This window comes from Bolinopsis microptera, chromosome 3 (assembly GCF_026151205.1).
Source record: "Bolinopsis microptera isolate Bmic1 chromosome 3, MBARI_Bmic_1.0, whole genome shotgun sequence".
Classification (NCBI taxonomy): Eukaryota; Metazoa; Ctenophora; class Tentaculata; order Lobata; family Bolinopsidae; genus Bolinopsis; species Bolinopsis microptera.
This window is the reverse complement of record NC_087074.1, coordinates 3,253,068-3,280,304: the sequence shown is the minus strand read 5'-3', so window position 1 is coordinate 3,280,304 and position 27,237 is coordinate 3,253,068. Positions and strand designations below refer to the sequence as shown.

General features: G+C 40.5%; 2 protein-coding genes across 3 annotated transcripts; one reads left to right on the top strand and one right to left on the bottom strand.

Moving 5' to 3' along the window:
• Positions 1-1,605: 1,605 nt before the first annotated feature.
• Positions 1,606-25,624, top strand: LOC134813425 (constitutive coactivator of PPAR-gamma-like protein 1 homolog). 2 transcript variants are annotated; one of them, XM_063821199.1, is made up of 21 exons: positions 1,606-1,858; positions 2,160-2,308; positions 2,611-2,799; positions 3,157-3,317; positions 3,765-3,931; positions 4,185-4,321; positions 4,769-4,882; positions 10,022-10,203; positions 10,323-10,711; positions 20,650-20,821; positions 21,031-21,278; positions 21,523-21,632; positions 21,961-22,096; positions 22,347-22,544; positions 22,698-22,901; positions 23,202-23,348; positions 23,485-23,620; positions 24,013-24,116; positions 24,355-24,573; positions 24,792-24,855; positions 25,048-25,624. In XM_063821199.1, exons 1-20 carry the CDS (start codon positions 1,786-1,788, stop codon positions 24,851-24,853), a joined length of 3,297 nt encoding a protein of 1,098 aa, XP_063677269.1. In that variant the 5' UTR covers positions 1,606-1,785; the 3' UTR covers positions 24,854-24,855; positions 25,048-25,624. The 2 variants fall into 2 exon arrangements, with proteins under 2 accessions (XP_063677269.1, XP_063677268.1); XM_063821198.1 differs by having other exon boundaries at positions 1,617-1,858; positions 23,974-24,116.
• LOC134813426 (monoacylglycerol lipase-like) lies at positions 4,498-9,429 on the bottom strand. The gene is made up of 7 exons (XM_063821201.1): positions 9,320-9,429; positions 8,735-8,866; positions 8,471-8,551; positions 7,556-7,690; positions 6,083-6,251; positions 5,643-5,797; positions 4,498-5,488 (listed from the first exon to the last, which is right to left on the bottom strand). Exons 1-7 carry the CDS (start codon positions 9,392-9,394, stop codon positions 5,423-5,425), a joined length of 813 nt encoding a protein of 270 aa, XP_063677271.1. The 5' UTR covers positions 9,395-9,429; the 3' UTR covers positions 4,498-5,422.
• Positions 25,625-27,237: the final 1,613 nt, after the last annotated feature.

Genomic DNA, 27,237 nt, shown 5'->3' with positions numbered 1-27,237 from the left:
CCTATTCATAGCTATCAAACTTATCTATGGCAATTCAATCAAGAAAACAACACATTTCAAGAAAAAAATTCAAGAAAACAACAAATCAAAGTTTAGCAGCTATATTGTAGCAATCACGCAAAGTTATCCATTATCACACTTAATTCACAGCTGTCTGCCAAACTCCTTAGATGAGGCATTTAATGTGAAGTGCACAAGATAGTATAGGGGGCTGGTATGTAGCATCAGATTTAACGGTTCATAAAAGCAATAAGTGCGGACAGGATGCACTTTTACAATGGAAGCAGTCTTACTAGCTAGCCTCACAGCTAACATTCACAAGAAACTTGAAAATATAGATCTTATGAATATATCTTGTATGTGCAATCTTTTCTTACGTAACAAGAAAACAACAAAAACATGAACTTATATAAAAACAATGGCAACGGGGAATGTTTAAGCTGGAAAGTGCTCAGACTAGTTAGGGCAGGCATGAATAAACAAGATTTGACTGTTTAAGGAACCATTATAAGTCCACTATCGTGAACTGTAATAATTGTTTACAAAGCAATTATAAATTGAAAAGGTAAATAAATCATGAAAACATTCTCAGCTTTGCTTGAAATCAGGGCCAGGGTTAGCCTTAAGACCTTAATTATGAATAATTCGCGAGGTTCTCACCAAATTGATAGTCCATGTTAGAACATGTGTTTTGGACTCTTACTCAGGCCCCCATGAAAAATTGGTACAAAATTAAAATGTGTTGTTTCCTTGAAATTAAATCATCTTGTTTTCAGTTTTTGTGCCAAATCGTAGCCAAAAATGCTTATATAATAATTATGTAAATAAAATGCTGAATAAGTCATGTCATAAATTTCTCGGTGTATTATACACAGAATTTGTTGTTAAAATAACCGAAAACGGTAAATCGTTTCGGGATACAAATCGTTGTGGTACTATGTCTAATGTCTATAAAGAATACAGAAAAATTGTAATAAATTAAGTTGCTTTTAACTTGGCAAAGATAACTAAAGGTCGCAAAAGTTCATCATTAGTAAAACGAAGAAGGAAAATACCGTACGGCTAGGATCAGCGCAAACGAATACTGAGAGCTTCATTAAAATATAATTCAATATATATTACAGCGCTCGATTGATAGAATTGAAAAAAAAAACGTTTTGTTGTTTTGAGAAATTGTGCTTCGCGCGGCGTTACCAAAATTAAATGATCTATTGCTATATATATTTACATATATAAAACTTTAAATATAGAATTTAAATTGAATGCAAAATTAATCAAAGTTTTTAAAAATTTAAAAATTAAACTTTATGACATTTTTAAACAAGCAATATAATACTAAAATTAGTTTTATAAGCTTTATATTATATATTATAGCTATTGTGATATTAAATATGTTTTGGTATAATTTTATAAAACTGTTGTTATATGTGTAAAACTTTTGGGAGGATATCAAATTTGTTGCCATAAAATTAGAAATTAAATCATTGAATTTAAACAATGAAATAAAATTGAAGTGATAATATAAAATAATATCATAATTTATTATTACTTCATATTATATACTAAGACTGACTTACCAAACGTTAAAGTCGACGCCGCGCACTTCAATCTTGTGTACCATAAAATATTAACATTGGATCGAGCGCTCCAAAAATAGCGGTTTGTTTTGCCCAGGCGATCCTAGTTTAGGAGATGTACTCATATTGTAGTCTGCCATGATCGGTTAATTTTCTAGTTTAAAATTTAGTCTCAATATCATATTATATTTTATCTTTTTCTTCAAAAATGGGCGTCCGTGGTCTTCAAAGTTATATTCTTGCTAAATGCCCAGATAGTCTCATACCTGTCGAACTCACAGGTCAGTTTTCGACCCCAATATGTGGACTGGGTTCTACATTGTGGAATCGATATTTAGATGTATGATTGTGCTTTTAATAATAGTGAGTTTCATTGTGCGTCTTACCGTTTTGAGTGACTGTGATCGTGATGAATTAGTGCATGAATTACAGAGCATATTTCCTGTGAACGGCGTGTGTGGTGCCTGGCCAAACTTTTCCCGGTTAACATGTTTCTATCATACCTAACAACTTTCGTTTAATGCTTTGAATTACTGTTACCGTGTGCATTATATCGCTTTTGACTCTTCCTGTTTTCTTCAGCGAATACCGATAAGAAGAAAAGGCTTATTGTCGTTGAAGGATGGAGTTGTTTACGTTCGGTGTACGGTCCTCACATGGACTTCATCTGTGGAGGACAGTGGCAAGAATTCAGGGCTTCAATCCGTCGCTTTGTCAATACCTTCCAACAGGTTTGTCTCATTTATAACTGATTGCTCAGCTGCATTCAGCATGAAGTTACCAACAGCGGCATTACGCTGAATGTGGCAAAGTATTACATAAAAATTGGCTTGATTTAATTAAAATAGTCTTGCAAGGAGCAGAAAAATTAAAAAACAGGACAACCTCATTCCTGCTTTATGTTGCCGGAATTGGCAGCGGCCGACTGCAAATTGCCCCGGATAGTGCTAATGTCTACAAGACCAATACTCGTTATTAAACTTGATCATCCATAATTAACTAGAACTATAGCTAATTGACTTTTCCTATTCAGGCAAACTGTGAACTTGCTGTGTTCTTCACTGGAGGGATAGAGGATGACATGAGGGCAGAGTGGGCCCGCAAGAAGTCACAGAACAGAGACACTGTTAACATGGTCATGCAGGGGCTTCGACAGCGAGGCTACGCTCCCGACCGTAAACATTTCCTCCCAAACGAGACTCATCCACAAGTTTTCAGACAGGTAGGTCGGTGTACAGTTTGCGATGTACAATGTTATGTTTCTATACGAATCAGGTGTGGCATCGGCCGTCTCGTCCACAATCAATCTCATTGTTCACAAACTTAGAGTTGTGTTCGTTTCTCTAATTATGAAAGGGGTGCTTAGCCAAAATAGCCACGAGTAACTACAGAGAATACCTATATGGTATGTAAACTATCTTAACCTTAGTTTCCATGTATGAGGACAATATACTCTAACGTTATTCCAAGGACTACATTGTTCCTGATTCTAGTCCAAGCAGTACATCTCCCCTCTGTACTACTCCTCTCTGTACTACTATACAGTATGGAAAAGATCTAAGGTTATCCTAACACCCAGGTTTTATTGAACTGCCACGTGAAAGTCATCTCGACTCCATTTTCTACGGACAAAGCCATGGTAGAATATGCTCATAAGCACAACGCATACGGTATCCTGGCCAACGATTCAGACTTTATAATGATGAACGCTCCCCGATACCTCTCTCTTCACCATCTCAGGTCAGAGCAAATAAAGGACCTGGACATAATTAAATCTTGTATGTGATACTCTTACACTATAACGTTAAATATATGCTCATATGTTGCATATTTATTTACTCTAATGAATATATGCATACGATTGGTTTTGTTATTTTAAATATTTTTAAGTAGAACGTTCTGGATTATACGTTAATCTAAGCGGAGTGAAAACTTTTTCACTCAAGATCCCTGATCTTGTATACATACATTAAGTGTAAGAAGGTACATTATTATGAAAAGTTAATTTGTTTCATCGCACAGAACTCATGTTACATCTTCTGATGAGCATCAAGTTATACACCATATAAAATTTAATAAACTTTGCTACGTGTATAACTCATTTTGTATAACTGAAGTCGCGTATTCAGTTTCAGTAACGGCTCTCTAGAACTGCGTATTAAGACACTTAACCCTTACATTTGTCAGGATTTCTGGGAACACCATATCCACGGTAATCATTGACCGTGAGAAAATATCTGATTGTCTAAGTTTACCGCTGACTCTGTTTCCGCTGCTGTCGTGTCTTTTGGGTAACGATGTTATCAACTACGAAATGCTGGAAGAGTTCCACCGACGACTGCTTAAAGATTCAGGTACGGATATTGAAGTTTACAGTAGCGGGGGGGGGGGGGGGGGGGTTTAGACATGAAGACATCAGTACAGCTTTGAAGTATACTTGATGATGTCATGGTCAAAATTGTATACACTGTTCGCACTTAAGAAACATAACGCTAAGTTACTAAGTTGTTGTGCATAATACATCATGTTGTTTTTACCATAATATATTGTAAGTGTATCATGTAAATTGTAAGATGTAAATTGTAAATTACTGGTGCGTGTATTCAGAAGAAGAAGAAGGAGAGAGAAAGAAAGATGAAAAAGAAGGAATACAACTGGTGTCCGCAGTAATTGATTTCGTAAAGGAGCTCGATCCTGAGATTAGGACAGACATCTCCTGTAATGTCTCCACCATTATCAAACAGGTTCGATACTTTTATCTTAAAACACTCTTACTATTTATTGTTTTATCCTCTGTCTGGACCCGTTTTGAAATATCATTATCAAGCATTTTGATCCGAAACATACATAATTCAACCCGTAATTCTCGTACTTGATATGTTATGAGGATAACCCTGATATTTCGAATGAAAATAAATCATTGGTAATTATATTTATCATATCCATAATAATATAATAATAAGTACATAATCTTCAATCTTTATATAATTACCATTTTAAGTCTCGCTTGAATGACTTAAATGTACATCTTCGTGGGGCATATTTTAATGCTGAAGCGTGTAATAAATGTTGGAATTTATTTATTTATGTATAACAGATTATCTATATATCGCTGTATTATAAATGTTTTCTAAAATTGAATCGATTGACAACTTGATACTCGACACACGTTCTTTAACTAAATTTATCAGGTATTGCCAGAAAGTGAGAACACTGAAGAGATTGAAGCTCTATTCCTCTCTGGCTTGGAGCAGTATAAAGAATCACAGCCTATTCCTGATGAAACTGAACCTGTACCATCCACTGTAAGTTTTACAATTCTAGCTGCTAATTTTATAGATTTTATGTTTCTTAATAGAAATGTCATGTGAGGCCTTCTCGACCACTTTAGTTGTCAGTAATGCGGTTTTGAATAATACACATATAATATTTGTGAACCGCAACTATGATTTTAGTTAAATATCTGAACTGTAATAGATATATTATCTCTTTAAAAAGTTCATGCTAATTCACTCTAATTTTATACAATAAAATCATTTCACACATATATTGAAGCAATCAAATGTTAAAAACGTCGCACGCATAATAGTAGTAATCTGAATATCTGATGCATCAACTCTTAACAATAGTCGCTTTAATATGCTAAACAAACATTATTATAATAGTACACGGAACTGAATTAACTGTTAAAAATGCCTCATGATAAGTATTAGTATAATATGTTTAAAAGTACAGTTCTAGCTATGTAATCTGTCCACAGAAATTCAATTCTTAACAACAATTGTTAAGGCAAGATATCTTATTAAGTAAAATGTGTTTTTATAATCAATGTTGTTGAACTTTCTTTACATCTCATTAGGATTGAATGTCTGTAGAAATAGTGCTATCCTATCGTACATTTGACCTAAAACCTGCAATGAAAACACTGTTATATTCTAGTATTAATACCATGCTGGTCGCTGGACATTGGAGATTTAAATTAGAAATTGAATGACCAATGTATATGGAAGTGGTAAATAATTACTGTTTAGCTATTTATAAGTTAAATAATAACAGGTTATTTACCGGCTGGCCCTCGTCCAGGAGATCGTGTGCGGTACCCGGGTACGTCTCTATTTCTGTAAACTCTGAAGTATGTTCGGTGAAGTCTATCGAAGAGCTGCATTCACAAACTTTATCATCTGTTCCGTGCAAGATCAGGAGCTTTTTCCTCAAACAATCTGGCGAATATGATTCGGGTATTAGTGCCACTATTTGAGGATCTACCGAGAATATTCGATTACCAATGACATGTTATGAAGCCGATGTAACTTCATAACTCAGCAGTAATTGTGGCCTGCTACTCTGACTAAAGTTGGAACATGACCAATAGTTTTGGGCACATGGCCAATAGTTTTGGGCACATGTTTGATGTTTTGCCCAGGTCTTTCTGGCAATCTTCCAGCCCCGATATCTTAAGCCACGTTTAGACACATTAAGTTTTAAAACTTCTTCAACCATATTACCTCTCCTCTCGTGAGCAAGGAAGGTTTCATTCCGTGTTGTCACAGCGACTGCAGCCCAGGCACCACGTGACAGAATGTGTGGGTCCGACACGAACTGTTCAGTCTGTTTGGTGACGTCAGAAGGGATGAGCGCATCAAAGGGACTGTAGAACCACGTAAACCCTAGATACTGTGATGGGGTGTTAAGAGCCGAGGAGTGTCAGTACTATAGGGTAATATTATGGTGGAGTGTTACTGTTAGAAATAGTGGCGTTATAGAGCCAGAGGGTATAAGTTAGAACCATTTAAGATCAATGGGATCTATAAATTTACCCGATTATATAATAATTGCTCGTGTGTGTGTGGTAGTGATGACTATATTGTGTCCTTTAAGTTATCTGTTAAAGGTCTCAGATACTCGTTCTAGGGGATTCTATAGAACTACTTACATGCTTGAGATGTTCTGAATTTGATTGCCGTGTAGAGCACTAAGAGTGTACTGAGTAAATGTCAGACATCACGAACATACTGCTAATAATCCTAATGGGCACGTGTTTGGTTTTGGCTCAATCTAGATCAAGCTAAATAACTGCCATGGCCTAGCTTACTACAAATTACAATGGTCTTATTGAATGCTAAGTATACTGCCAAAAGACTCAAGTTAAATTATTGAATACAGATTTCAGTTACTGTAATACTGTACTTAATAGTAAATAATTCTCATACAATTTGTACGGTAAAATCAAACCACGCAAATATTCACTATTCGTTGTTTCATGATATTAAGTTTGAGTAGGGATATATACGGGAGCATTATTCCGTTATGCAGTAACATTAAGTTATACAGTTAGGACAAATACACGATACTAAGTTACACCAGGGATATAAATACGGAACCGAGTATGTACATACTATACGGGACCGGAGACTAGAAAGTCACACCCTCCATTGTTACTTCTGATGAGAGTGTAATTACCGCAAATACTGTGTTAATCAGAACAAACAGTTTTTTTTTACAACATATTCAAAGACAAATTTAAACAAATAGCACACGACCCTGCTGTTCAGTAGATATTATGTACTTGGACAGAGTGTAAAACGTGTGTACATCACTATTTTCAATGTAATGTACAATACCATTTGATGTAACCTGTATTCAGTGTGTGTAATTTTAATTTAGCATTTTAACTAGTATAGAAGCATTTATTATATACTAACATTTATAACAATTTTAGCCTGAAGATGGCGTTGACGCCGAAAATTTGCCCTTACTCCTAACTTCCTTGTTTCACTTGTCCTTGTCGCTTCCAACCGGATAATATCCAGATATCAGTAGGACAAACAGTGTACGTGTTAACTTGACCCTTGCAGGTACCACCCGTATTCAAACTAAGTATTAATTCGGGTCATTTTCCAATACGGATTGGGGACAGGTTCTGTAGAAAAAAAAAAACTAAAATGTGGCTGAAATCACGTACATCTGTAAAAGCTTACGTCAATCATAAGATAAGCAAGAGCCCTCTTTACTGGAGTGTCATACTTGGCTCCCAGAGCTAGACAAGGTGCTATTACCACTGCTCCTGACACTACCCCCTCCAGTTCCTGGGGTAACTCTTCTAGCAACCTGATCTGAAATACGTACATATTTGTTAAATCTCTTTTGCAAACTAATCTTGATCCATTGTGCAGGGAAGAGGCAGGGTTTGCTTACGCTTTAGGGGATAGACTGCCCACTTTAGGGGCTAGACTCCCCACTCGTAGCTCGTAGGTTAAGGTCCACGAGTATGGACTACTTTATCTAGGGCGCTAAATTGGAGGGGACTTTAAATTGGAGGGCAGATGTTTGTCTGTACTAAGATCTTGGTACATATAATTAAGCCTTAAGGTTGTTATGATTGACTTGTTGGTAGCTCCTAATTGTTCATTTAGCACCTACAACTTCAGTGCAATGGGGGCAGCTATACACTCTTACCAACCAATGTTATTAGACCTAGATTCGAGACAACATGGTCTTAGTGTGTTTATAATCGTACTGTGTGTGTCTTTGACTCAGTGGAACAAAACCAACAGATCGTATCACAATTATATAATGCACAATATCTATTATCATTGTCTACCGTCTAGACAATCTCTCTCCAGACATTAGGTGACAGTTGCTGTTTAGTAACGATTCAGAATATTAGGTAGAATTCAGATGTTATCTGTCTGCTGAACAAACCCATTATATCTTAGAACTGAGTGGAGTTGGGTTAAAAACATATAAGAGATACGATGATTTAACTTGTAGAAGCTTTCAATAAACATGTGTTAATCGTCGTCAGCTGAATGTGATGTGGTGGACAATGCTTAAATATGTGATTGAGTGGTGTCAAAACACTGTGACAATGTATAAGAATACTCAGTACTCACAGTTATTAGACCTCCTAGAGACTTTCCAACAATAATCACTCTGATATCTTCCTCTCCAAACTCCTCCTTGATGTCCATCACCTGACGAGACAGCATTAAAGTATTAAAGTATACCTAACATGGTATATATTATATCAACTATAAGTAATATTACTTAAGTATAGTGTTGTCAGATTTAGTTGGCTCTGATATGGCGGGAAATTACCTAGACTTCATGAGCTTTTCGTGTAATGAATTGTAAGAATCTGCACAACTATTCTGTACCTGATTTCCAAGATCCCGGATCAGGGTACTGAAATTATCGAAGTAGTAGGAATGTGAGTTGTCCCCCGGGTCACCTGACCAATGGTCCTGGATCACATGTCTCCGTACCTCCCATCCTAGATCCGTCAGGTACTGGGAGGGTGGGCTGTTACATTATTTTCTGGGTTTCAGAGCAGCGATTTCTTTTGCCCCGGATTTTTGATTTAGGCCTTCTAAAAAAATTTGGCAGCCAGAAAAAAGATTTTTGCGCCAAAACTTTTGTCAGAATCAAGTTTCACGAAAATTTCAGGCTGAATCCTCCCTTAAGAGACTAGGTGGTTACACGATATAAAATAATGTAAGAAGACTATTCATGTTTAGTCACATAATTATTTTGGTGAGTTGGCTTCACACCGAGAGTTGAATCTTTATGTAAAATTCTTTCTGTTAGGTTCAATTTAAAACTTGCACACATTTGGAGTGATCACGCGGATATTATATTTTTAATTACGTGTATTAAAGTCACGTGATTATTATAAATTATGTCTATTAAAGTCACGTGATTATTATAAATTCCGTGTATTAAAGTCACGTGATCAAAGTCACCTGTGTAAGTTTTTGGTACTGAGTTCTAAAAACGTGCTCTCCATAACCATGAATCAGAACCACGATATTTCTCATTTTATCTTGCCACCACGTATATCATGCATCACCGATCACCTTTGGGATAATTAAAACATTTAACTTGACATGACGTCAAGAATCTAGGTAACATTAGTATCTAGACATATTCGAAGTTTTATCTGACCCGATCATCTGACGGTTCCAGTTTTAATAGAATCTGTAAGTTGACCCCTGAGTTACACTTATGCTACCTGTCCAGTCATATTAAAACCACAATTAGAACTGATTGTAAAGCAGCAGAATGTCTTGCGTGTAATATAATATGTAATAAAAATATTATGCATTGCATGCATAAAGTTTACATTTTTCAACATATAAATTTAACGGTTATTTCGGCAAGTAAAACCTTTAAAACTGTTAACTACCCTACGTAGTGGATATTCTGATAATAACGCTACAACTCCACTTTAGCCATACCAGAGGAATACCATTCAATTTGATCATTTAATCGCAATTCGACGTTTATCCCGCGGATATAAGATATTTTGGACTTTCCTCATTCTCACCATTTATCCCAGAAATCTCTAAAAATTTGAATTCGAAAATAAATCAATGTAATGATAAGTACATAATATATAATGTTGAAATGTTAAAAAGAAAATTCATACCGTATTTATTCAACAGGTGGTGACAGTATCTGTAGTAGAGAAAGAGAAAGTAAAAACGAAACCGAAAGAGAAAGGAGCAACTGATGAAGTATCGGAAGAAGTTGACGAAGCAGAAGACAACGAGGAGGAGGAGGAAGAAGAAAAAGAGGAGATTAACGCTGTTGATGAGATTACTGAAATGATCGGAGAAGCTAAAATGTATGAGTTTAAAAACTTTTTTGAACAATCGCTTACTTTTGTCTGATATTGTAGGTTTTCAATTTAATTACCATACTATTACATGTTAACATTCGCATAGTGATTTATAAATACCTCAGCGTTGATGATGGAGTTACCGAAAAAACTGAAGCAGTAGTGCTGGAAGGGGAGATCAAAATAGAAGATATCAAAGTAGATGAGGTCAAAGTAGATGAGGTCAAAGAAGAAGATATCAAAGTAGAAGAGAACAAAGAAGAGGATATCAAAGAAGCAGAGATCAAAGAAGAGGTGAAGGAAGAGGTGGTCAAGGAAGAGGTCAAGGAAGAGGTCAAGGAAGACGATGTCAAAGAAGAAGAGATCAAGGAAGAAGCGATACAAGAAGAGAATACTGCCGAAGAAGACGAAGTTAAAGAAGAATTTAGCGAAGAAACTAGCGAAGACAACGAAGGAAACGAAGAAATGTCGAATGAAGATAGTACTAAGGATGACGAGCTACCTCAAAAACTCAGTAAGTCTGAATCTTTTACTGAAGTTTATTTTATATAAATTATTTGATATTTAATTTCGGAATAAGAAAGTCGGTTTAAGGTATCTTGCCGTAAAAAAAAGGCTGCAGATAATGATCATTCGATTCGTTGATAACCACAGCAGCAAATGGAACGAATTTGTGGAGCATCAAAACGTTCTCCTTTATAAATCCATTAAGTATCAAAGTAAAACTAGTGTCTTATCATGTGTCCGGACTCCGGAGAAATCAATATTTAATAAAATCTGAACGCATAAAGTTTTTAAAAGCGCAATCACTTAAACTTAGCATAGTGACAAGAATGATCAACCAAAGCAAGTACGATAACAGCTTGGAATAACCTCCTATCCATGTGAAGAATGGTCAATGGGGAATGTGATAATGTATCGTCGTGGTTTTTTAAAAGGGCGAATGTCAAATTTCAGTATGGCTTAAAAAATAGGTCTTATAACATCCCGAAAAGCTCTATCGTGCTTAGTTTAGATTTTCAAACTTTCAAAGGGCGAATGTTATTTTCGAGAATTCAAAAAAGCCGAATGTTATACAATATGTTATACATACTATGTCACACATTCGCCCTAAAACGTTTCAAAAAATGGGTTACATAAAAGGGCCAATTTTATCCTTTAGGGGCCATTATCTCGAAACTTCTTAAACATTCGCCCTTTTAAAAAAACCACGACGATATGTAATCTTGTTCCTAGGAGAATTCTGATCTGTTTACGTGAACAGATTTTAATATGGGACTTGTCAAGTCGCCAAGTCATGTAAGATGCGCACATGCATTATGCATAGTAGTGTACGTACAATTTAAACGTTAGAAGTGGTCTTAGAATTTAAAAATAAAGATAAAAGATACCAAATATTCGTAGAACTGATCGACACCTAAGTAACTGAGGACCCTTTGTTCGAAACCTGCTACCAATTAAAAGCTGTGATATTCTGTTATTCAAAAGGAAACTTAAGACACATGTATTCGAAAATGTTTCCAATAGTAATAGTATTGCACAGTGTCAGTAAATGACTTCATGTTTAACTTTTTCATGCAAATTAATAGTTCATTGAATCTTTTAGGTCAGCCTATGGGAAAAATTAAGCAATTGCTGGATTAAGTAAAACAAGGGCTGGAAGATCAAAATCGTTAAGCTGCCAGCGGCCGTAAAGCTTTATTTTTAGGAGTGGGTATTTCCAAAGTCAAGCGAATTTCAAAGAAATAAAATAAACGGGCTTTTAACAAATGTTTCAAGTTTCCATGATTGCATGAAGGAACTAACGTCGCGTGAAATATTTATGTTTTAAACTTTCTTATCAAAATTTCCATGACTTGAACCTAAATTGAATTGCTACTTGAACCTAAATTGAGTTGTTACACCAAACTACACGACATCAAAAAACTGATATTGATTACTCTAGCAGTGAACAGATATGTAAGTATCTTACTCGACTCTGTATGTATCCAGTGCACAAAACAATTATATAATCTAAAATGAAACGATGCTGCATTTGAGCATTTTTTGTTTATGTAATCTGATGATATTGGCTGCTATCTGCTTTTGATAAGGTAACACAATCACCATTACCGCACTTGTACCACGCTGATAAAAGTTAAAGATGTGGTGCTAATAAAATACTGGCTATACGAGCAGTGTCAAACTGTCAAAGTGTAGTTACCACCAATATTCAATATTCTGCCACAATATTATATTTAAACTGTCTGCACTAAAATTTAAAAGCACTAAAATCGTCCAAGATTTATAACGTAAATCGTCTGCTAGCAAATAGGATTTATCACATACGTATTTGTAATTGTAGAAAAGAGCAAAGATCAACGTCTCCACCAGGTTGGATGTGGGCTTATCAAAACACGGAAGCTAAATGTTCAATACTTTGGCAAAACTGCAGCAGTTAAGGTTAACTGCGTCAGAGCATTCCTCTGTTTTAAATCCGAATAGTTGACCACAAAACTGAAGCAATTATTCTATTTTCTGGTCTGCACTGAGTGATGGGGCTAAAACAGGCCCGGACAGATAGGGCTGCTAAAACAGGCCCGGACAGATGGGGCTGCTAAAACAGACTCGGACAGATGGGGCTGTTAAACCAGGCCCGGACAGATGGGGCTGCTAAAACAGGCCCGGACACTCGGACAGATGGGGCTGCTAAAACAGACTCGGACAGATAGGGCTGCTAAAACAGACTCGGACAGATGGGGCTGCTAAAACAGGCCCGGACACTCGGAAGCTCGGACAGATGGGGCTGCTAAACCAGGCCCGGACAGATAGGGCTGCTAAAACAGACTCGGACAGATGGGGCTGCTAAAACAGGCCCGGACAGATGGGGCTGCTAAAACAGGCCCGGACAGATGGGGCTGCTAAACCAGGCCCGGACAGATGGGGCTGCTAAAACAGGCCCGGACACTCGGACAGATGGGGCTGCTAAACCAGGCCCGGACAGATGGGGCTGCTAAACCAGGCCCGGACAGATAGGGCTGCTAAAACAGGCCCGGACAGATCGGGCTGCTAAACCAGGCCCGGACAGATAGGGCTGCTAAAACAGGCCCGGACAGATGGGGCTGCTAAAACAGGCCCGGACAGATGGGGCTGCTAAAACAGGCCCGGACAGATAGGGCTGCTAAAACAGGCCCGGACAGATCGGGCTGCTAAAACAGGCCCGGACAGATCGGGCTGCTAAAACAGACTCGGACAGATGGGACTGCTAAAACAGGCCCGGACAGATGGGGCTGCTAAAACAGGCCCGGACAGATGGGGCTGCTAAAACAGGCCCGGACAGATAGGGCTGCTAAAACAGGCCCGGACAGATAGGGCTGCTAAAACAGACTCGGACAGATGGGGCTGCTAAAACAGGCCCGGACAGATGGGGCTGCTAAAACAGGCCCGGACACTCGGACAGATGGGGCTGCTAAACCAGGCCCGGACAGATGGGGCTGCTAAAACAGGCCCGGACACTCGGACAGATGGGGCTGCTAAAACAGGCCCGGACACTCGGACAGATGGGGCTGCTAAAACAGACTCGGACAGATGGGGCTGCTAAAACAGGCCCGGACAGATGGGGCTGCTAAAACAGGCCCGGACACTCGGACAGATGGGGCTGCTAAACCAGGCCCGGACAGATGGGGCTGCTAAAACAGGCCCGGACACTCGGACAGATGGGGCTGCTAAAACAGGCCCGGACACTCGGACAGATGGGGCTGCTAAACCAGGCCCGGACAGATGGGGCTGCTAAAACAGGCCCGGACACTCGGACAGATGGGGCTGCTAAAACAGGCCCGGACAGATGGGGCTGCTAAAACAGGCCCGGACAGATAGGGCTGCTAAAACAGGCCCGGACAGATAGGGCTGCTAAAACAGGCCCGGACAGATGGGGCTGCTAAAACAGACTCGGACAGATGGGGCTGCTAAAACAGACTCGGACAGATGGGGCTGCTAAAACAGGCCCGAACAGATGGGGCTGCTAAACCAGGCCCGGACAGATGGGGCTGCTAAAACAGGCCCGGACAGATGGGGCTGCTAAAACAGGCCCGGACAGATGGGGCTGCTAAAACAGGCCCGGACAGATGGGGCTGCTAAAACAGGCCCGGACAGATCGGGCTGCTAAAACAGGCCTGGACAGATCGGGCTGCTAAAACAGGCCCGGACAGATAAACGATGTGCACCAAAATAGCATCATAGCATTGATGAATTGAAATATCAGCTTTGAGAAATTGTTTAATCGTCCGCTGGATTAAATTATCAGACTATAAAATTGAGCTCCGTGGATTATGATCCTGTGGTTCTGGGGAAGGATAACCCTCCTCAAGTCCCTATTGTTGTCCAGCCCGCCATTTCCGTTCATCGGCAGCGTTTGCACATAATTATAACCCAGCGGAATGTCCATGTATTACAATTTCTACAATGTAAGATTTTTTGATATTAGCAGCATTTTCATAATTGGCATAGTAATTTATTTAAGCTATCGTTATCTCTTCTAAATTCCAGAAACTTTAGTTTAGAGAGTAAAGAATGTTGTTAAGAGATTAGGCCATGGAAAGGAATAAGTGGTGAGCTATGGAAAATTATTGGTTTTACAAACGTGAGTAGAAGTTATAAAACACCTGACCCAACTAGTGCCGAAGGTACGAATTTTGTCAGGAGTTCTAAAATATACTTATAGTACGGCACAAGAAAACAGTCTTGGGAACATTTTCCGACAAAAAAATTGAAATTTGGTGAATTTTACCTGTGTCAAATCGGCAAAACAATGTAATTACTTCTGTCACGAAGTGTTCATTGTCCAATGACTAATGAGCGTCCTGCAATGCTGCTACCATCGTGATACCCTCGTGGTTAGTCATGTGGTAACCACTGGTTACCACATGACAGCTAACCAAACTGCGAATGGGCCTGGGTAACGCAATTTTGTAACGTGGCGATACACGTGGATAAATTTATATATTATTTCAGTATTGCATTTGATGACTTGATGAGTGTTCATATCAAAGAAGACGCTTGCCAGCCGCTCACTCCGACTAATTTAAAAAACACTTTTTAAAGAACTAAGACTGGGTCCCCAGGTAAATCAAATCGAGCCCTTCTCGCTGGCTAAAAATGGTCACGTTATCTATCAACTAACTTTACCTCGTGACTACGACCCACGTACCATAAAAATGAATATTATATTTCCTTGATGTAAGCGTTGAGGTGAGTAAGTTGGCCACTGTTATCATTTGCAGCTCATTATTTGTGACCTTAATTGTAGTTTAAGATCTAGAATCTAAACCAAAATAACACGTGCTCTAACGGCCTCTCCTTGTGAATGCGGGCATAAAACAATCATAGCTCTCACATCCCACCCTCTTCCAATGTGGACACCTCTAACATGCTGCTTGAATGTCTTCATTTCATTACTCGACACACGTCTTTTTAAAAAAACCCCGTTTTATTTAGGAATTAAACCGACAAATAAGCAAAATTCAACCCACATCATTTACAAATAGTTTTTATCATTTACTTACTTGTATGTTAGTATTAAATTATGAAAATCATTTACAAGGCAGCGACTATAATATGATAACAATAGGTATAAGATATTAGAAAAAAAGATATGGCTACCACAACAAGAGAAATATAATATCTTCAAGGACAGCTAGTAAGTAGTAATACAACTAATATATGCAACAATATAAGCTCAGCAAGCAAACGTGCCGGCATACATCTCACAACAACTCTAGAACATTAGGAAGCAGTGGGGTCTGAAGTGTTTTAGAAGCGTGGAATTTAAAGCTCGTGAGGACTGAGGAGGAAGCAAGTTATGTCATTACTTCAGCTTCGTTCACTGTGACTTGTAAAACGTATAACATGTAATTATGAGACGGTTTGAAACTGAATCGAATTTGTTGATAAATAATAAATGTATCAATATAAAAATATGATTATAATGCTTTTGGACACGAAGGGAAACACACAACGTAAAAAATATGATTGTTAGATTTAAAATTGGTCGATTACTAAGTGACAATGCAATGTTTCTTGGGCAATATTTTAAGTGTTCCCGTTTATTGTGACAATAAACGGGAACACTGCAAATTTTGCCCAAAAAACGTTACAACAATGCGACTTAAAAATAATGTTCCGATCCGGAGACCGGATATTACACTAAGTTATAAAATGCAAAAATATGCATGGAAACCAAAGCAACCAGCTATGACGCTTTACAAAACATTAAAATCAACCTGCCGGCCCTCATCGGACGTTTACTAATCTCAGCGTTCACTCTACAAGCTAACAGTATAACCAATGTTATTCACCAGTATGTTCAACAACATCAGAGTGAAAATATAAACAAAGTGGTTCAGCCGAGATATGATTTGATTGTAACATGTGAAACGTCAATAACGTAATGTTAAGATATCAGGTACAAATATCTGACGAAAAATAAAGAAAACGTTCGTTATAAATTAATAATATTATAATTAAATAAGCTAACAGGGAATGATCACTGGCCCAGATGTATACTAGGCACTTGGACTAAGGAACTTGGACTGTCACGGACTGTCACATACACGTTTAATAACGAATCAGAATCGTACCTCACCGGTCTCTGGGGAGGCAAACATCCCGGGTCCGGTTACTTGAGGTATTCGGTAAATATCAATAAGATTTACATTAATTAATACTTAAAACTAGTGCTTGGGGAAGACAAACAGACACAGATAATCGGGAGAGTCCGGGTTAGCGGAGACACAGTAATCGACGTTAGGCTGTATTTCAATGATCGTTTAATCACTATTATGATCACAAATGTTTTCCCGATCCATGGCTTTTGAGGCTTAAACTTGAACAAGTTCAGAAGCACAGTTTTTTAGATAAAACCCAGGGTAACGGTTTGGTTAATTAAGTTAATTAAATTTTAAAGAAGCCAGAAAACGGGTCACAATGGGTATTTAATGAGCTAAACTGATAACAGCTCATGCTCAGGACTGCCCTGTACCCATCATCCATTATTCACTTGTACCCGGTCATTGAAATTAATTTAACGTCACCCATCACGTCCCATATTATTGGTTTAAGTTATTACATAATTATTCATAAGTACTCTGGTCATTGTTCAGGAGGTCAGAGCATTACTCGACACTTTAAAATTAGAACAGCTAATATTATACTTACGTTATAGGTAATTTTTCTAAATTAGGTTTAGTAACCTGCATTATTCAAAATTCCGTATTAAATTAATCAGATACTTAGCAATAAGTATCACGATTGTAAAGATGGTTATTCTAATTTAAAGGATTGGATTGTGGAGATATTTTACAGTGCTTCAGTTGGTGAACACTATGTTTCCGGTTAAGTTCCAAGGATGGAAATAGATATACGGCTTTTGGCACCTTGACAGAACACAAATACTCTGCTTAAAATTGTGAGATTTGGACTGATTGAGTCAGAAACAAGTACTCAGAAGAAACAACTTTGAAAATTAGAATTGGACGTTTTCCAATAAATGATAAAATGTATGTATACAGTCGTGTACTAGTTTTGTTGCTGTTAGAAACGTTAAATTGATCAGAACAAAACCGGGAGCACAATAATAACATAGAATGAATGAACTGAAACTCTGTCTTATTTTTCATGAGGTTTAGTACTAGTATTATAACGATAGTAGGAGTGTATTATTACACAAATTATACCCCTGACCCTATCGTGTTATAGATAAATTGGCAAGATTTAATAGTAACAACTGGGGGTGGGGGGGACTGGAGCTGAGGGGGACTGGAGTGGGTGCCGGGGGGACTGGAACTGAGGGGGACTGGAGCTGAGGGGGACTGGAGCTGAGGGGAACTGGAGTGGGTGCCGGGGGGACTGGAGCTGAGGGGGACTGGAGTGGGGGCCGGAGGGACTGGAGCTGAGGGGGACTGGAGCTGAGGGGGACTGGAGTGAGGAGGACTGGAGTGGGGGCCGGGGGGACTGGAGCTGAGGGGGACTGGAGCTGAGGGGGACTGGAGCTGAGGGGGACTGGAGTGGGTGCCGGGGGGACTGGAGCTGAGGGGGACTGGAGTGGGGGCCGGGGGGACTGGAGCTGAGGGGGACTGAAGCTGAGGGGGACTGGAGTGGGGGCCGGGGGGACTGGAGCTGAGGGGGACTGGAGTGGGTGCCGGGGGGACTGGAGCTGAGGGGGACTGGAGTGGGGGCCGGGGGGACTGGAGCTGAGGGGGACTGAAGCTGAGGGGGACTGGAGTGGGGGCCGGGGGGACTGGAGCTGAGGGGGACTGGAGTGGGGGCCGGGGGGACTGGAGCTGAGGGGGACTGAAGCTGAGGGGGACTGGAGTGGGGGCCGGGGGGACTGGAGCTGAGGGGGACTGGAGTGGGGGCCGGGGGACTGGAGCTGAGGGGGACTGAAGCTGAGGGGGACTGGAGTGGGGGCCGGGGGGACTGGAGCTGAGGGGGACTGGAGCTGAGGGGGACTGGAGTGGGGGCCGGGGGGACTGGAGCTGAGGGGGACTGGAGTGGGGGCCGGGGGGACTGGAGCTGAGGGGGACTGAAGCTGAGGGGGACTGGAGTGGGGGCCGGGGGGACTGGAGCTGAGGGGGACTGGAGCTGAGGGGGACTGGAGTGGGGGCCGGGGGGACTGGAGCTGAGGGGGACTGGAGTGGGGGCCGGGGGGACTGGTGCTGAGGGGGACTGGAGTGGGGGCCGGGGGGACTGGAGCTGTGGGGGCCGGGGGACTGGAGCTGTGGGGGCCGGGGGGACTGGAGCTGAGGGGGACTGGAGTGGGGGCCGGGGGGACTGGAGCTGAGGGGGACTGGAGTGAGGAGGACTGGAGTGGGGGCCGGGGGGACTGAAGCTGAGGGGGACTGGAGTGGGGGCCGGGGGGACTGGTGCTGAGGGGGACTGGAGTGGGGGCCGGGGGGACTGGAGCTGTGGGGGCCGGGGGGACTGGAGCTGAGGGGGACTGGAGTGGGGGCCGGGGGGACTGGAGCTGAGGGGGACTGGAACTAAGGGGGACTGGAGTGGGGGCCGGGGGGACTGGAGCTGAGGGGGACTGGAACTAAGGGGGACTGGAGTGGGGGCCGGGGGGACTGGAGCTGAGGGGGACTGGAGTGGGGGCCGGGGGACTGGAGCTGAGGGGGACTGAAGCTGAGGGGGACTGGAGTGGGGGCCGGGGGGACTGGAGCTGTGGGGGCCGGGGGGACTGGAGCTGAGGGGGACTGGAGTGGGGGCCGGGGGGACTGGAGCTGAGGGGGACTGGAACTAAGGGGGACTGGAGTGGGGGCCGGGGGGACTGGAGCTGAGGGGGACTGGAGTGGGGGCCGGGGGACTGGAGCTGTGGGGGCCGGGGGGACTGGAGCTGAGGGGGACTGGAGTGGGGGCCGGGGGGACTGGAGCTGAGGGGGACTGGAACTAAGGGGGACTGGAGTGGGGGCCGGGGGGACTGGAGCTGAGGGGGACTGGAGCTGAGGGGGACTGGAGTGGGGGCCGGGGGGACTGGAGCTGAGGGGGACTGGAGCTGAGGGGGACTGGAGCTGAGGGGGACTGGAGCTGAGGGGGACTGGAGTGGGGCCGGGGGGACTGGAGCTGACGGGGACTGGAACTAAGCCCTGGGACTGGAGTGGAGAGGAGACCAGTAGTGAGAGAGTTAGACCAGTTAGTAAATCATCAGATATTCACTAATTATAAATCCTGCGATGTTAGCGCAGACAAACTGGTGAGTTATTATCAACGTACTAAAAACAGTAGATAATAGGAATACTTGCATCATGTTATGTAGTGATATGTTTGCATGTGAGACTGACGAAGAGCGGCAAGATCAGTGAGCTACTACCGTTTTGAAACTGAGGTTTGACTCTAAGTACTTGTTCCTGAGTACAGAACATCACGGATCAGGGTGCAAGGATTAAAGTAATGTAATCCTTCGAGCACGGTTTTCCTTGACTAATCACAAAAATTAATCAATATATCATGTTCTGAGGCTGCAAACTGGGGAATCAAAAAATAAAAACACATTCGCGAGTGACATTCGCAAAGATAGAGGAAAATACTAGGAAGCTGTTATAATTATATTGTATTTTACATTCTACATCCGGTACGGTTATGCGGACTAGATATATCTCTCTGAAATGATGCACTTCTTAAACTTAAATAAAAAATTATAACTTTAAACTAAAACTCAACTGAGCTCTGGTGAAACTCCGATGAAGCAATGAGCTCATTTAAATATCTGTACGATGTACAATTGTAAAACCGATCTTAAAGTACACGGTGCTCTCACTACATAAACAGAATCTACTGAATCGTTCCAGTACTGACATAATTATACAAATTTCATTGTACTGGTTAGTTTAGATCGTACAATCGACAAGTCAGCCAGATGCTACCTCAACTTGTGGAATAAGAAGTCAAATCATTGCCATTAATAATCAATTTCTCTTCCAGTAACTGTACCAGCTATAACGAGCAAGGTCCTGAGCAGCGCTGCGGCAGCGCACGCGAGCGGTACGCTCAACACTCATCTGTACCCTCTTATGTGCACTGGCACCCTGTCTTTAGGGCCACTTTTTGAGGATAACAAGGATAAGGATACGGTCTCGTCAGCTCTTTTGTACAGGTTAGCTTGATTACAGGGCAAATTTCCTTGTGTTGACCACAAGTTCTTCTGTGTAGACCAGAATTTAAAATTTGTTTAAATACGCTAATTTTCATTGAATATCCTAAATTTGGGAAATATGCTCATTCATAGGAAAGATAAAGAATTAAAGCTTTTGTCCAATGTCCATGTTATTTTAAAACCTAGATTTACCGCGTGTGTATTTTCAGGACCGCAAGACAGAGAATCTACGGTCTTGTCTTCGGAGTTGGTCGCGGATGGGTAAAATCTGACGCTAAACGGCAGCGCAGCACCAAGATAGATACACAACGTCAAGTGATCGTCAAGGAGTTTATAGTTAACGGTTCTAAGAGGAATCTGGTGGATGGGGAAGAGGTTCCAGCAATGCCGGTTCACGCTCCCAATGCAAAACAACCCGCTAGAAAACCTACCCCCCACATCGACCGACTGTGGATCGGTACGTTAAAAATCACAAAGTCACTTTTTTAATCTATTTTGAGTTTTAATCCTTTTAATACTGTCGATGCTGTGGCATACAAAACCTGAAATTGTTATTCATATGTCTACTTTAAAGTATTGTCATAAGTCTAATATTATCGGCTCCTATTTTAGATAATCAAGCCACATTTAAGTACAATACTCATTCAATCCGTAATCTCGTTTCTTCTCATTTAACGCATATATCTCACTTTCTCCTTCAGGAATGAGTGCTAAAATACAAGAGCTGAGACGCAGTACCCTGCTCGCCATCATGAACAGCAACATTCCTTCATTCTTTAGTCCTAACATTATTGCTAATGAATACTTGCTGGTATGTTTATCCGGAGCGTTCAATTTCAATCATTAGTTTTAACACCAGTGTCTGCGTGCTTGTTATCAGAGCTGAGGGAACAATTTTATGAGCTATCATCTGGTCTCATAATTCTAGCTCCATCTTAATATTATTTTCAATTAAATCCGTCTCGTCATTGTCGTTGGATATATGCATTTTTCCATCTCTTCCGTTTATGAGTATCTTTCACATTCTAAATTCTTATTAAATTATATAAGGTCAAGATTCTCATTCAAATGTACCCTATAATAATAATAAATCATCAAATTATCACCTCACCACCAAATTATCGCTCTGATCATCCCAGGTATGTATAGTTCTGCGGTACATCCTTACTACTGGCAACAAGGTATTGCGGGAGTACGAACTGGACGCCTTCCTGGCAACCGCCTTGTCTCCTCAACTTCACTTTGGACCTAGCCACTTGTACAAAATTACTCCAGGTAATTTACTACTTAATTTAGCAATAATTAGGTTAATTGGTGGATAATTAACAGGTCACAGGTCACTCAGTCCTAAGTGTGTGTACACGCCGATAATTAATGTCATTTCTATCTAGGGTAATGACGACATTCTAAAATTTGATGATGATTCATGATTGTTACAGTAACTGATTTTGGAAGAGTAAAATTTAATGAAATACCATTAAAATATACATATATTTTAGTTCTCCTGATAATATCTTCTAACCAGGCCGTCTAACATCACGTGGGTGCACGCTGGCGCACATCTTCGTGCGCGGAGTTGAGACTCTCCTTCTGGCTAACGACGCTTGTAACTACCCCATCAACCGACGCTTCTGCTTCATTGGCAACTTCTTTGACGGGAAGCTCTTCCAGCTGAAACTTGGACAGTGCAGAGCTGGCCTCTCACTCCTCGACATTTGCGATGGTAAATTAGTTTATATCAAATAGATAAATGTATTATTTTGATTTATCGAGGTTTATCAAATTTATTTAATAACTTAATTTGAAGTTTATGGAATTGCACGATGTACGATCATGTCCACATTCAAGTTTTAACCAACATTTCCAATTCCCCTAGGTGATCTTGGAGCCGTAGATTATTTCCGACATTTGCGCTGTGTGGTTGCAGAAGAACTGCCCCGCTCAGTGTTTGCATCTCCACCACTTGGACCAATGGGACCTCCTCGAGGGGTTCCTGGTAGGGGGCCACCACCCATTAGACCACCTCATGATGGAGGGAGAATGAGGTCCAGTGAACCCAGGCCTCCTTATAACAATCATGGTAATTTGAAACTTTCTTACTATGTAGGATTTTAAATATTTTGATAATTGTAGACGAGATAATGTACATGAATGACTTCCAATGATTGTTGTACAAATAATTCTCAAACACCCAAATTATAACTAACAAATTATCTGTAATTTCAGAGTTTAGAAGAATAAACATTTTGTGATATCTAATTTCAGTACGTGGCTAATAATATCAAACAGTGTTGAAATAAAAACACCTCAAGTGTAAGCTGTCTTTAGCTACACCCTGTCTAGTATAGGCTGTCTTTAGCTACACCCTGTCTTCCTCCAGGAGGTAACCGTGGAATGTACAGACCTTATGGCCCACCTGTTAACAACTCCCGGCCCCAGTACCGACCACCGTACGGACCTCCCCCTCCTGGACCTTACTCTCAACCTCCTTCTCCAGCTGGCCCTTATAACCAGCATCCTGGAAATGGTTAGTTAGCACATGTGATTATAATAGCTAATTCGGAGGAATTCGAATGTGCAACAAGTTAAGGTATTGAGGTGTAACGTCTACCAGATAATTACTTGATAATTAATTAATTACTTGATAATTAATTAATGACCAGGTCCTTACAACCAGCCACCTGGACACTACAACCAGGGGGGGTCCCAGCCCTCTCGTCCCCAACACTTCAACAACCAACAACCTCAACCGCACAAGCAGTACAACAACAGACGATACCCTTCTAACAACTACGAGCAGTGAGTTATTACAATCCTGAGAATGATTTATGAGTTTTTAAAACCGATAAAACTCGGAATGAATAATGCCTTGCTTGTGTTGTTGTTCTGTACGTATTGATTCAGTTTTAAGTGTAGAGCCTTCTAATTTAGGGAAACTATGGTATGCTGTTGACCACCCTGAACAAGCCGGTGCATTTGCCAGCTATATTCTCAGATCCCGATACCCGAGTGTGAAATTTTAACACCATCTTTTTATTTTAATTGTTCATCAAGCAGGACTAGCGATGTAGTTGTTTTCACCACGAAGTATTCATCCTGATGTTCCCGTTGTGTATCCCAACAAATTCACTTTATTTCGCTTCACAATTCAGGAACGATAACTATCACGACAACAACTACAACAATTACAGCAACGGTAACAGCTACAATAACAACAGCAATAACAATAACAGCAACAACTACCAATCCGGAGGAGGCTACAATAGAAACCAGGATTCCTACTCTAACATGAACGGTTCGCTTGGTTTTTTAATTTGCTTATACACTTTATATCAAACACAGTAGTTAGAGTCGTCAAAGACGTAGAAATCTATTTTTAGACATGCTTGAACCGTTAGAAGTTTTGAAGATGAGCTATGTGCTTTAAGCTACTCAAAAACAACTTTCAGACCTATGAAAAGTTTTCGATCTCATGAACCGCTACTCCAATATGGAGATATTCTTAAGAAATTGTAACAACATTCTTTGCACAGGTAATAACTACTCATACAAACAAGGAGGAGGAGGCGGAGGAGGAGGAGGAGGAGGAGGTGGCGGAGATGGACCACCACAGAACGGTTACTACAGGGGTGGGGACCAACAGCACTACTCACGGGGAGGCGACAACCCCCCTCAACAGCGCGGCTTCAATAACCAGATGTTCGGGGGCAACAAGATACCCGGGGGAGGGTTCAAAGATAACGATCCTTATGGTAGGTTCTTTGGGAATGAAGTTAGCGGAGTTTTGCGGGTGTCACCGTCTGTGCGGCTGATAATTTGGCCAAAGTGGGACACGCTGGTGTCGACATTTGTGTCATCAGCTTGTAAACGCCATCCTGTCTCGATCGAGTATTGTTTAATTTGATTATGCTTAAATACCTACTTATACTCCTGATGCTGTGTCTCTGTATTAAGATAATTATGTTTCCAGGCAAGAGAAATGTGCCTGACAGATCTGATACGAAACAATGGATAAACTTCCTAGGAAATTAATTGTGAGTATTATATAAAGAGCTTACTGTTGATTTTAAACTTGTTTGAATTAATGGTAGTTCTGAAAAACAACAAATTGTCAACTTCGAAAGCCCAAGGGCTCTCTCCACAAAATATGTCAGTGATTCATTTTGTTGATAATACACCTATAATTATGATTATGAGATGTATGATATGAATTTGTTTTCTTTCAGGCTTCGACAACGAAGGAACATAAATCTCAAGATCTGAACAATCTTTATCTCATGAATATTTGATATTCTGAAATTTTATTTTCAAAAAACTGATTTATAACAAGTACGATACATATTTAACTTTTTTCTCGCAATGATAACATATAATTAATAAATTTAACTATCCGCTATATTTACATGTAAGCATTTTCAAAAGACCTGTAATTTAGTTACCAAGTATCCTCTACATGGCACTGTCACATGACTTGCTTGGCGCAAGTTTTTACCTCGTATATCGTGGGTTCCGCTGAATATGTTTTACCACGTGGGAACCACGTGGTGCGAGGTTACGTCTCCTTTTGCTAGAAGTTGTCCCGATCCAACTTCGGAGCGGAAGTCGAGAGAAAGTGACAGATCTCCACCTTATCCATTTACTGCGTTCTCCGTTTTTAGGGAACTTAAAACTTTTAGCATTTTGATTTTCTCATGATAGAGGCGCCGTTGATGGGCAGTGTTTCATAATTATTGTATTTCCAAGATTCAATAATTTCTGTCATGTAGAGAGTTGTACCAATGTTTAATATTACTACCTGGTCAATCAATGTGTTTTATTTTATTATGAGCCGACACGGAGAGGGAAATAAATGGACTGTTTATAACACCGACCGTCTGTACGTTACCGCAACCTGAAAACGGTACTTTGCTTTGTACGGTTTAGCGTTTATGGCTATCAAAAGTACCATATTGCCATCATTTACGATGTGCGCGTGGGAGCGCGCAGCTAGTATGCGCGTGATATAAAATGATTTTCCAAGAAATTGAGACCACCCCTGAGCCCCTCGATCATGAACGGATATGGCTAAGTGAAACCAGAGAATAACAAATTGTACCTTATCGGACCTTATTTGGACGGACATTACATGAACGGCCATAATTATGAACGGACATTAATGTGAACGCTCGAAGGCATTCAAAACCATCAAAAATCCGAATTTTTTTTGACGTTTTTTAAATTTCAGCAAATGATTTTCAAATCCATTTTTATACAGTTAGTAAGAAAAGCAGTCATTAAGCAGTAAAAATGTTTAAAAATGTGTACTTGATCAGTGTCTAATATCACATATCATCTTCATCAAATGGGTTTTCGTGCATGAAATAGTCCATGCTTAAAGCATCAGTGATTTCTAGCTTCATGGAAACCTTTTTTTTATCAAACTACCCCGGTCCTGCATTTCAGTGTTAACTTTTACAAGCCATTCGGCGTGGAGTGGTTTTATCTTAGACAACTTAAGGTTAACCTTAACATCACGTGGAGCTTTCCTAGCACTGTTTCATTACCGCCCCCGAGTAATATGAACTATAACAACGTCGGACAATGTCCTTGGCAACACGATTTACCCATAATATCTAGAGGCTGGAACAAGTTTGTCATGTTGGCGGGGACTAGTTCATGAACTATGTTGTTGAGTGCCATAATTTCGTTGACTTTTTCCGTCAAGTGACCCTTGAAAACATCATATACTAGTAGTAGTAGTAGTAGAGTTTTCTGTGCCTCCGGCAGACCAAGGAGAACCTTTTCGTCGTTAACTTACGGCACAACAAAGTTCTCAAAGTTGTCATATTCTGGACAAAAAGTTCGAAATGGAAAAATTTTTGAAAAAATTTCAACGGACTTTAACTTGGACGGACATTAATTGAACGGACTTTATTTGAACGGACATTAAGATGAACGCTAGGGCCTCCAGCGTTCAAGTAATGTCCGTCCAAATAAGGTCCGATAAGGTAATTTGAATGGCTGTCGGATTTAGCGTACGAGCTCGGATTCTTCTACACTAGTGACTAGCGCCTACTTGAAGGGACTTTTACCATGAGTTTCAGTAAAACTTAAGCTTTTTTAAAGTTAAAACTCATCAAGATTATTATTAACATCATCATTACATAGGTATATTGCACACTTTCACATCCATGCCATAACTACAGAAGCTCAAATTTACAAATCAAAAAAAAACAAAATAGAGTATTAAGCCCGTATTAACCTAAAAACTACAAAATTGGTTTTAGCTTTAAAGTATGGTGTAGTTTATATCTCCGCCAAAATGCAAAAGCAATGCTAAAATGTGATGCTTTTGGCGGAGATATAAACTGCACCTTAAAGTATTGAGTATGCATAAAGCAAATTCCGAGTAAAAATATTTCATCAGCAATCTAATA